The sequence below is a fragment of the Nerophis ophidion genome, linkage group LG19 (assembly GCF_033978795.1).
Source record: "Nerophis ophidion isolate RoL-2023_Sa linkage group LG19, RoL_Noph_v1.0, whole genome shotgun sequence".
NCBI lineage: Eukaryota > Metazoa > Chordata > Actinopteri > Syngnathiformes > Syngnathidae > Nerophis > Nerophis ophidion.
Genome location: NC_084629.1, coordinates 4559504 through 4572003, shown reverse-complemented (window position 1 = coordinate 4572003; position 12500 = coordinate 4559504). Strand labels below are relative to the sequence as shown.

At 43.3% G+C, this 12500-nt stretch overlaps 1 protein-coding gene across 3 annotated transcripts in view; it reads right to left on the bottom strand.

Annotated features, from left to right (window-relative positions):
• The window catches only part of LOC133537891 (protein TANC1-like), a 389287-nt gene that overhangs the window by 343456 nt on the left and 33331 nt on the right, over positions 1 to 12500 (bottom strand). For all 3 annotated transcript variants that reach the window (XM_061879022.1, XM_061879023.1, XM_061879025.1), the window contains exon 2: positions 1 to 36. This exon is cut by the window's left edge and continues 57 nt beyond it. In XM_061879022.1, coding sequence (XP_061735006.1) covers positions 1 to 4 — 4 coding nt within the window. In that variant the 5' untranslated portion in view covers positions 5 to 36. The remainder of the gene's footprint in view (positions 37 to 12500) is intronic.

The following is a 12500-nucleotide window of genomic DNA, read 5'->3' as shown; positions in this document are numbered from 1 at the left end:
ACATGGCAAATGTCCTGGAATCCTCACTGCAGACACCTAAGGAAGATATAAAAGAAGAAGAAAAAATGAAAAGTCACTTATTAAGTCATCAAATTCTGTAAATTGTGCAGCATTTGTGTGACATTGCTTTTTTGGGGTTTTTTTGTGATGATACGGTGCAATAATAACAATGATGATAAAGAAAAAAATGGGAGGACAAACACACTAATGGAAATGGAACTTTAAAATCCATATTGCGATATATAATCGGTACTCTTGTTAAACAGCGCTTCCAGTTTATTTAAGTTAGGCTGCATTAAAAACTATACTATAATATGCACAGTCTGTATAAATGTTTCACTGTAGCAGGTAGTCCTGAGGGTATGTATGACCATTTAGCTCAAAATATGACAATTTTAAACTTCTGGTACCATAGTTTGTGAGCTTTTATGTAGCAACCCTGCTCAGTTTAGTTGTAGTATTCTCTCTCTTAGGTCTGGACTGCTAATAATCGACTCGCTATTGTTAGCTTGTCACTTCTTCAGCCACACTTCTGTTTTAGTGTACCATGCACTTAACTCTGTTGTTTCGTTATTTCACTCCTGCTGCACTCATCGGACTGTCTGCCCTGCAGGATGAATGTTGAGGACCAGTCATAGACAATATAGAGTGAAAAGCTAATTTTCTTTTCACTCGCATACAAAAGATTCTAACTTGGATTGTTTCCCTGGCTTCCAGACTCTCCCGGAGGACCGTGCGGCAAAGACACAACAAAATACCCGACACATACCTGTTGTTGCTGATTTTATACTAGCGACTGCACGACACCAAGGCCGCTGAACAGTGACACGCGGCAGGCTTACACACACACACATCCACAAAAATATACGCCACACACACGTACCTCAACCCCCGTCCAACGCCCTTGATGCAAATCCCTTAGGGCAGGGGTGTCAAACTCAAATACAGAGTGGGCCAAAATTTTAAACGGAACAAAGCCACGGGCCAAGGTTGAACAAATTAACCTTTTAGTAGGGACCCAAACAAGTTTTGCATTAAATATTGAACAAGCAAGGCATATATAACTTTAGTGACATGCAAAATCCAGTTTCAAATAAATGATAAATGATAAATGGGTTGTACTTGTATAGCGCTTTTCTACCTTCAAGGTACTCAAAGCGCTTTGACACTACTTCCACATTTACCCATTCACTCACACATTCACACACTGATGGAGGGAGCTGCCATGCAAGGCGCCAACCAGCACCCATCAGGAGCAAGGGTGAAGTGTCTTGCTCAGGACACAACGGACATATAATATCAATGGCAAATCAAATAAAATTTAAATAAAAATGTTATGCCTTTTTTTCTATTTGCAATCTTCTGAGGTAAACATACATTTTTTTCCACAGGCTAATAATAAATTTGAAAATAAAATAACAATAATGAATTAACCAAACATTCAAGCCTTGAAGTAGCAAAGAGAAAATGCATGAATAAAACGTTAATTATTGGTCAGTTTGCTGGAAGTTTCCCTGAAGAATTAGTGCTGCAAGGGTCCCTGGGTATTTGTTCTGTTGTGTTACGGTGCGGATGTTCACCCGAAATGTGTTTGTCTTTCTTGTTTGGTGTGGGTTCACAGTGTGGTGCATATTTGTAACAGTGTTAAAGTTGTTTATACGGCCACCCTCAGTGTGACCTGTATGGCTGTTGACCAAGTATGCCTTGCATTCACTTGTGTGTGTGTGTAAAAGCCACAAATATTATGTGACACGCTGTTAGTATGGAGAAAAAGCGGACGTGACGACAGGTTCTAGAGAACGCTAAAGGCAGTGCCTTAAATGCACGCCCCCAAAATAGTTGTCCAGGTGGAAATCGGTAGAATTCGGGAGAATGGTTGCCCCGGGAGATTTTTGGGAGGGGCACTGAACTTCGGGAGTCTACCGGGAAAATTAGGAGGGTTGGCAAGTATGAGTATTATCGGTGAATGCGGTGTTACAGCGGCATCGACGCTGTATAACACCGGCGGGCCAGCTCTAATGCTAAATTGATTTTGCCTCGAGGGCCAAATTATATTACACGGCAGGCCAGAGTTTGACACCCATGCCTTAGGGGCGGATGGACGCATGGGCGTCCTAATGTGTTGTACTTGTATAGCGCTTTTCTATCCTCAAGGTACTCAAAGCGCTATGACACTACTTCCACATTCACCCATTCACCCACACACTGATGGAGGGAGCTGCCATGCAAGGCGTTAACCAGCACCCATCAGGAGCAATGGTGAAGTGTCTTGCTCAGGACACAACGGACGTGACGAGGTTGCTACTAGGTGGGGATTGAACCAGGGACCCTCGGGTTGCGCACGGCCACTCTTCCACTGCGCCACGCCGTCCCTATAACGTCGGTCTACCCCAGGGCAGCTGTGGCTACTGATGTAGCTTACCACCACCAGGTGTGAATGAATGTTGAGTCCTACTTCTCTGTGTGCGCTTTGAGTGTTTAGAAAAGCGCAATATAAATCTAAGTTATTATTTTTTTATACATGTGCTTTGCTATGGAGTTTTTTTTTCCCACTCCAGATTGGGCCCCCTTAGGAGCCCAGTCTAGATTGTACTTTTTTTTACCCATCCTACCCCAGCGTATACCTTTTCCCCCATCTTTTACGGTCAGCATTCCTGTTCCGTAACCCTGTACACTGTTTGTTTGTCAAATCTCTAACGGGCTTTTTGCTGAAAACAAAGTTTTGTTGTACTTGTGCAACGACAATAAAGACCTACCTACCCACCTACCTACCTGCTAGGGCTACGAATCTTTGGGTGTCCCACAATTCGATACAATATCGATTCTTGGGGTCGCGATTCGATTATAAATCGATTTTTTTCGATTCAACGCGATTCTCGATTCAAAAACTATATTTTTCCGGATTCAAAACGATTCTGTATTCATTCAATACATAGGATTTCAGCAGGATGTACCCCAGTCTGCTGACATGCTGGCAGAGTAGTAGATTTTTTTGAAAAAAGCTTTTATAATTGTAAAGGACAATGTTTTATCAACTGATTGCAATAATGTAAATTTGTTTTAACTTATCAAACGAACCAAAAATATTGTTTTATCTTTGTGAAAACATTGGACACAGTGTTTTTTCAAGTTTATGAGATGCGATGCAAGTGTAAGCCACTGTGACACTATTGTTATTTATTTTATTTTTTTTTATAAATGTTTCATTATAATCACTGCTATGCTGAAATTATACTAATATTGTTACTGTTGTTGATAATATTCATTTTTGTTTCACTACTTTTAGTTTGTTCTGTGTCGTGTTTGTGTCTCCTCTCAATTGCTTTGTTTATTGCAGTTCTGAGTGTTGCTGGGTCAGGTTTGGTTTTGGAATTGGATTGCATTGTTATGGTATGGCTCTGTATTGTTTTGTTGGATTGATAAAAATAATAATAATAAAAAAATAATAAAAAAAATAAAAACACGGACCCACCTACCTACCTACCACTCATGCTTGGTGAGTCACATGTTTAGCTATCTACTATCTATTTACTACCTGCAGTGAGAATACTTGAAAGAAATGTAGTTTATTTGCATCCATGGAGGCGAGGATTAGTAACTTAGACGTAACTTCGCACTGTGGATGGACAGACTTTAGCCCCACTCACCAGCAATCGCTCAGGATGACGCTAAATTGCATTGACGACGTGTTTGCTGCAGCCTGTCACTCTCAATTTTGCGAGACACAGGTAGAGAATGTCATCAACATACATTATTACCCTAAGGCAATAGAATCTAAATCTTTACCGTAGGCCAAATTGATTTGAGGATGATTTATTACGCAGAGCTACAATACACAATAGGGACCTGAGGGTTCCTGGCTAGATCACCGGCTTTGGCCATTCTAGTCCCGACCGTGGTGTCCTTGAGCAAGACCCTTCACCCTTGCTCCTGATGGGTCGTGGTTAGGGCCTCGCATGGCAGTGTGAATGTGTGTGTGAATGGGTGAATGTGGAAATAGTGTCAGAGCGCTTTGAGTACCTTGAAGGTAGAAAAGCGCTATACAAGTACAACCCATTTACCATTTACCATAGCAACAACAACGGTACTCTGTCCTGGTTGCTCAGTATTATAGGGCTTTGGAGACAATACACCAACCTCAATCGCAAACTGACTTAAGCCCAAAAAGTTTGCCGTTTGGTCTTGATGTGAATCAACCCCCAGATGCAAACATCTACAATTATTTAGTATCCATCCATCCATCTTCTTCCGCTTATCCGAGGTTGGGTCGCGGGGGCAGCAGCCTAGGCAGGGAAGCCCTGACTTCCCTCTCCCCAGCCACTTGGCCCAGATCCTCCCGGGTGATCCCAAGGCGTTCCCAGTCCCAATGTGTCCTGGGTCTTCCCCGTGGCCTACTACCGGTCGGATGAGCACGAAACACCTCCCGGGGGAGGCGTTCGGGTGGAATTCTGACAAGATGACAGAACCTCTCGATGTGGAGGAGCAGCGGCTTTACTTTGAGCTCCTCCCAGATGACAGAGCTTCTCACCCCATCTCTAAGGGAGACCCACGGATGAAGCTCACTTCGGCCGTTTGTACCCGTGATCTTGTCCTTTCAGTCATAACCATCAATCAATCAATGTTTACTTATATAGCCCTAAATCACTAGTGTCTCAAAGGGCTGCACAAACCACCACGACATCCTCGGTAGGCCCACATAAGGGCAAGGAAAACTCACACCCAGTGGGACGTCGGTGACAATGATAACTATGAGAACCTTAGAGAGGAGGAAAGCAATGGATGTCGAGCGGGTCTAACATGATACTGTGAAAGTTCAATCCACAATGGATCCAACACAGTCGTGAGAGTCCAGTCCAAAGCGGATCCAACACAGCAGCGAGAGTCCCGTGATAAGTTTATAATATTTAGCACTGATGGACCTAATAATACAAAGAGCTCCTTGATCAGTTTCCCAGGAAGAGGGTCAAGTAAGCACATTGTCTGTTTTATTCCATTTACACGTTGTAACAATTCCTCTAACCTCAAGTTTAGTCGTGCGCCATTTGCGTTCCAGCTTTCTACATAATAATTTCTGAGCTCTAGTTTCTTCTGTAAACCACGGGGTGCGCTTTTTTGGAGCCTTTTTTAACTTTAGCGGTGCTATGTTATCAATGGTTTCGCGCAGGGTGTCGTTAAAGTTGTTAGTGAGGTTATCAATAGAGCCCACATACTTTGGGAATGGTGCCATTACCGAGGGCAGTAGGTCAGCAAGAGTTGTCGTTGTGGCCGTATCAATGTTGCGGCTGCTATAGCAGTTATTATTATTATTAGTTTGACGAACATGCGTCTGAACCTCGAATTTTATGAGGTAATGATCGGACAATACTTTAGTATACGGGAGTATCGTAACTTTGGAGACGGTGATACCCCTGACAAGCACTAGGTCTATCGTATTACCGTTATAACCCAAAGCTCATGACCATAGGTGAGGATGGGAACGTAGATCGACCGGTAAATTAAGAGCTTTGCCTTCTGGCTTAGCTTCTTTTCACCACAACGGATCGATACAGCGTCCATATTACAGAAGACGGCGCACCGATCCGCCTGTCGACCTCACGATCCACTCTTCCCTCACTCGTGAACAAGACTCCGAGGAACTTGTAAAAGTGTGAACATGACTCACGTTTCTCCACCACCCTAAATTCTATGCTTCCATACTGCATCATTAAAGGATGAGTAGTGGTATTGTATAGCGGTTACTCCACTAAAAAGTTAAAGTTAAATTACCAATGATAGTCACACACACACACACACACTAGGTGTGGCAAGATTATCCTCTGCATTTGACCCATCACCATGACCCCCTGGGAGGCAAGGGGAGCAGTGAGCAGCAGCGGTGGCCGCACCCGGGAATCACTTTTGGTGATTTAACTAGGGGTGTAACGGTACATGTATTTGTATTGAACCGTTTCGGTACGGGGGTGTACGGAACAAGTTTTTAAGCTAAAGTCTTAACAAGCTGCTTTGCTTCCGCTGCCTCTGTTTCAGCACCCAGCATTGTCCCACCCACACAACCATCTGATTGGTTACACATATAGCAGTAACAGCCAATCAGCAGTGCGTATTCAGAACGGTAACAACCAATCAGCCTTGCGTATTCAGAGCGCATGTAGTAAATGCTTCAGCGTCGAGCAGATAGTTGTTTAGCAGGTTAACAAAAGGCAGCGTACTCTCCCCAAATGATAATAAACACCCCCTAGTCAACTACTAGGGGCGGTATAGCTCGGTTGGTAGGGTGGCTGTGCCAGCAACTTGAGGGTTGCAAGTTCGATTCCCGCTTCCGCCATCCTAGTCACTGCCGTTGTGTCCTTGGGCAAGACACTTTACCCACCTGCTCCCAGTGCCACCCACACTGGTTTAAATGTAACTTAGATATTGGGTTTCACTATGTAAAGCGCTTTGAGTCACTAGAGAAAAGCGCTATATAAATATAATTCACTTCACTACCACTAACATCACTATGAGCGTGTTGACGTTCTAAAAAACTTAAACTGCAGCTCAGCTCGCTCGCAGTTCTGGCTTGAGGTGAAGGCTAATTAGCTTTTAGCGTAACGTTAGCTTATTTTGCGGTATGTATGTGTGTGTGTGTGTGTGTGTGTGTGTGTGTGTGTGTGTGTGTGTCTGTGTGTGTGTTTTATGGACAGAAAAGCTTTGAATGGCAGGGTCCCTGCTATCACATGTTGATAAAAACATAACATTTACATTAAAAATCAACTACAGGCTTCCCAAATGCTGTGATACATTAAGCATGATGAGTTGACTTGAAATTGTTTAATGTTGCACTTTTTATATGTAGAAGAAAAGTTTTGTCATTTTCTTTCATCTGAGCAACACTTTGAGGCAGTTTAATGTTGATTAACGTGGGCAGAATTATTATAGTGTTCCCAATGTTAAAAGGATAAAGCCATAGTTTACAAATTTGGTAAATATATAACCAAAAAATTTATATTTTGTTGTTTTCTTACTGTACCGAAGATGAACCGAACCGTGAAGTCTAAACCGAGGTACGTACCGAACAGAATTTTTTGTGTACCGTTACACCCCTAGATTTAACCCCCAATTCCAACCCTTGATGCGATTGCCAAGCAAGGAGGTAACAGTTGGTACAAAATGCGGCTGCTAGACTTTTGACAAGAACAAGAAAGTTTGATCACATTACACCTGTACTGGCTCACCTGCACTGGCTTCCTGTGCACTTAAGATGTGACTTTAAGGTTTTACTACTTACGTATAAAATACTACACGGTCTAGCTCCAGCCTATCTTGCCGATTGTATTGTACCGTATGTCCCGGCAAGAAATCTGCCTTCAAAAGACTCCGGCTTATTAGTGATTCCTAGAGCTCAAAAAAAGTCTGCGGGCTATAGAGCGTTTTCCGTTCGGGCTCCAGTACTCTGGAATGCCCTCCCGGTAACAGTTCGAGATGCTACCTCAGTAGAAGCATTTAAGTCTCACCTTAAAACTCATCTGTATACTCTAGCCTTTAAATAGACCTCCTTTTTAGACCAGTTGATCTGCCGCTTCTTTTCTTTCTCCTATGTCCCCCCCTCCCTTGTGGAGGGGGTCCGGTCCGATGACCATGGATGAAGTACTGACTGTCCAGAGTCGAGACCCAGGATGGACCGCTCGTCGGGACCCAGGATGGACCGCTCGCCTGTATCGGTTGGGGACATCTCTACGCTGCTGATCCGCTTGAGATGGTTTCCTGTGGACGGGACTCTCACTGCTGTCTTGGAGCCACTATGGATTGAACTTTCACAGTATCATGTTAGACCCGCTCGACATCCATTGCTTTCGGTCCCCTAGAGGGGGGGGGTTGCCCACATCTGAGGTCCTCTCCAAGGTTTCTCATAGTCAGTATTGTCGCTGGCGTCCCACTGAATGTGAATTCTCCCTGCCCACTGGGTGTGAGTTTTCCTTGCCCTTTTGTGGGTTCTTCCGAGGATGTTGTAGTCGTAATGATTTGTGCAGTCCTTTGAGACATTTGTGATTTGGGGCTATATAAATAAACATTGATTGATTGATTGATAACGAGTCCCATTTTTATAGTCTTTGGTATGACTCGGCCGGGGTCTGAACTCACGACCTATTGATCTCAGGGCGGACACTCTAACCGTGACATGTAAACTGTTAAAATGTTACTAAACCACTGTTTTATAATAGTGATAGTTTGACCCTGGAACTAAACATTTCCACTGCTATTATTTTCTCTGAAATTATTCAAATTTTGACCAAAGTGGACGTCCACGGTACACCTGTATTTCCTCTTTATTTGTGCACTGGATATTCTAATCAAAAGCCAACATGTTTACATTTTGCTGCGAACATTCTAAGACTAAAAAACCGAGCGTGGTATTGGCCGTTGATACTGTTTAGCTGGCACTAGCCTGGTAGTTTTCCCACAGCATTCCTAATTCTGCAGGTCAGCAGTGCAAGAGTAGATGGAAAGAATGCTCCAACACGTATACAAAAAAAAAAAAAAAGAACATGTTCCATTATCTTGCTGAGGAGTAAAACATCCAAATGCCATGAATTCCACAAGTAATTGAGTATATGGGACTGAACTTGGCTGTGTTGTGATCGCGTTCCTTGGCTGTTCATGCGAGCGACATAATATGAACTCGAGGTCTGTCTTAGATGTGCTTGTTTACCTAAGCGAGTAATAGTCTCATGGAATTGGATAACTGTAAACACATAGTTAAGTAAACAGCAGCTTGAACAGTAGTGCAGTGTGGCATTCGGGTTCTTGACCCTGAAAAGCTACCAACCAAGGCTGGCCCGGACTTATTAATAGAAGCTGAGGAGCCATTCCAGTGAAGAGAAAAAGAACAGCTCCACCCAAATAAGGGCTTGCCTTTTTTCTTTTTTTTTTACAAACAAAACACAGAAGTCCACGCATTCTCAACCACAGAAGCCAGGCTCATGGTTGCTGTGAGAGAGCCTCTTAGTCCATCTACTTCTACCCTTCATGATGTCAACTGAAACACTTCCCTTCCATGAATTGATTAACATGGACCATGACTTTAAAGGCCTACTGAAATGAGATGTTCTTATTTAAAGGGGAACATCAGTCTCCCCATGTCTAGCATTAAAAGATTACAGTTGGTACAAAATGCGGCTGCTAGACTTTTGACAAGAACAAGAAAGTTTGATCACATTACACCTGTACTGGCTCACCTGCACTGGCTTCCTGTGCACTTAAGATGTGACTTTAAGGTTTTACTACTTACGTATAAAATACTACACGGTCTAGCTCCAGCCTATCTTGCCGATTGTATTGTACCATATGTCCCGGCAAGAAATCTGCGTTCAAAGGACTCCGGCTTATTAGTGATTCCTAGAGCCCAAAAAAGGTCTGCGGGCAATAGAGCGTTTTCCGTTCGGGCTCCAGTACTCTGGAATGCCCTCCCGGTAACAGTTCGAGATGCCACCTCAGTAGAAGCATTTAAGTCTCACCTTAAAACTCATTTGTATACTCTAGCCTTTAAATAGACTCCCTTTTTAGACCAGTTGATCTGCCGTTTCTCTTCTTTTTCTTCTATGTCCCACTCTCCTTTGTGGAGGGAGTCCGGTCCGATCCGGTGGCCATGTACTGCTCGCCTGTGTATCGGCTGGGGACATCTCTGCGCTGCTGATCCGCCTCCGCTTGGGATGGTTTCCTACTGGCTCCGCTGTGAACAGGACTCTCGCTGCTGTGTTGGATCCGCTTTGGACTGGACTCTCGCGACTGTGTTGGATCCATTATGGATTGATCTTTCACAGTATCATGTTCTCATAGTCATCAGTATCATCAGTATCACAGTATCATGTTCTCATAGTCATCATTGTCACCGACGTCCCACTGGGTGTGAGTTTTCCTTGCCCCTATGTGGGCCTACCGAGGATGTCGTAGTGGTTTGTGCAGCCCTTTGAGACACTAGTGATTTAGGGCTATATAAGTAAACATGGATTGATTGATTGATTGATTATCACAGTTCCAAAAAGGTTAAAAACAATAAAAATCAGTTCCCAGTGGCTTGTTGTATTTTTTTTCAAAATTTTACCCGTCCCGGAATATCCCTAAAAAAAGCCTTAAAGTGCCTTTTTTTCGGCTCTCTGCCAAGACACTGTTCATTTCCCTGTGACGTCACACAGTGCTGCCAATACAAACAAACAATGGCGAATACCACAGCAAGATATAGCGACATTAGCTCGGATTCACACTCGGATTTCAGCGGCTTAAGCGATTCAACAGATTACGCATGTATTGAAACGGATGGTTGGAGTATGAAAGTATTGAAGAAGAAACTTAAACTATTGAGCGAATAGCTATTGACGCTATTCATAGCCATAGCATGGCCGAATAGCTGCGTTAGCATCGCCGGTAAAATGTGCGGACCAAACGATCAGGACTTTGGCATCTTGTGACACTGGAGCAACTTAAATCCGTCAATTGGTAAGTGTTTGTTTCGCATTAAATGTGGGTGGAAGGAAACGTAATATAGTTGCAAATGCATCTGCAGGTTATCCATACATCTCTGTGCCATGTCTGCTTTAGCACCGCCAGTAAATAGCATGCTAGCATCGATTAGCGTAGCATGTTAGCATCGATTAGAAGACAGTCAACATCAACAAAACTCACCATTGTGATTTCGTTGACTATCGTTGCAAATGCATCTGCAGGTTATCCATACATCTCTGTGCCATGCCTGCTTTAGCACCGCCGGTAAATAGCATGTTAGCGTCGATTAGCGTAGCATGTTAGCATCGATTAGCTGGCGGTCACGCCACGACCAAATATGTCTGATTGGCACATAAGTCAACATCAACAAAACTCACCTTTGTGATTTCGTTGACTTAATCGTTGCAAATGCATCTGCAGGTTATCCATACATCTCTGTGCCATGTCTGTCATCGCCGGTAAAATGTGGAGACATTTTGGTACATTCAATGGAGGTCTGGCGGCAGACACTTTCGCATCTTCGGGCCAGTGGTGCAACTTGAATCCCTCCCTGTTAGTGTTGTTACACCCTCCGACAACACACCGACGAGGCGTGATGTCTCCAAGGTTCCAAAAAATTGTGGAAAATAACAGAGCTGACACCCGGTGTTTGCAATGTGTTGAAAATGAAAATGGCGGGTGTGTTACCTCGGTGACTGATTAATGAATTGATTAACGTGGACCCCGACTTAAACAAGTTGAAAAATGTATTCGGGTGTTACCATTTAGTGGTCAATTGTACGGAATATGTACTGAACTGTGCAATCTATTAATAAAAGTATCAATCAATCAATCAAAACGTCATGTTCTGACGTCATCGCAAAAAGACCGATAAACAGAAAGGAGTTTAATTTGCCAAAATTCACCCATTTAGAGTTTGGAAATCGGTTAAAAAATATATATGGTCTTTTTTCTGCAACATAAAGGTGTATATTGACGCTTACATAGGTCTGGTGATAATGTTCCCCAGGTCCATTCTATGTGTCATACTTGATCGTTTCGCTATATTGGCATATTTTTGCTGAAAGGATTTGGTAGAGAACATCGACGATAAAGTTCGCAACTTTTGGTCGCTAATAAAAAAGCCTTGCCTTGCCTTGCCCCTCCCCCCCTTTGTTTACCTTTATCTCATCTTTTTTTGTAAGGGGCGCTGGAAGCCGGCAGACCCGTCAGCGATCCTGTTCTGTCTCCCTGTAATGTTTGTCTAAACTTGAATGGGATTGTGCTGAAAATTTTAATTTTCCTGAAGGAACTCTCCTGACGGAATAAATAAAGTATTATCTAATCTATCTAATCTAATCTAATCTAATCTAATCTATCTAAACGGGGATAGCAGGTCCATTCTATGTGTCATACTTGATAATTTCGCTATATTGGCATATTTTTGCTGAAAGGATTTAGTAGAGAACATCGACGATAAAGTTCGCAACTTTTGGTCGCTAATAAAAAAGCCTTGCCTGTACCGGAAGTAGCAGACGATGTGCGCGTGACGTCACGGGTTGTAGGGCTCCTCACATCCTCACATTGTTTACAATCATGGACACCAGCAGCTAGAGCGATTCGGACCGAGAAAGCGACAATTTCCCCATTCATTTGAGCGAGGATGAAAGATTCCTGGATGAGGATATTGAGAGTGAAGGACTAGAAAGGCGAGGGCAGTGAGAGCGATTCAGATGTTATTAGACACATTTACGGGGATAGCAGGTCCATTCTATGTGTCATACTTGATCATTTCGCGATATTGGCATATTTTTGCTGAAAGGATTTAGTAGAGAACATCGACGATAAAGTTCGCAACGTTTGGTCGCTAATAAAAAAGCCTTGCCTTTACCGGAAGTAGCAGACGATGTGCGCGTGAAGTCACGGGTTGTAGGGCTCCTCACATCCTCACATTGTTTACAATCATAGCCAGCAGCAGCTAAAGCTATTCGGACCGAGAAAGCAACAATTTCCCCATTAATTTGAGCAAGGATGAAATATTC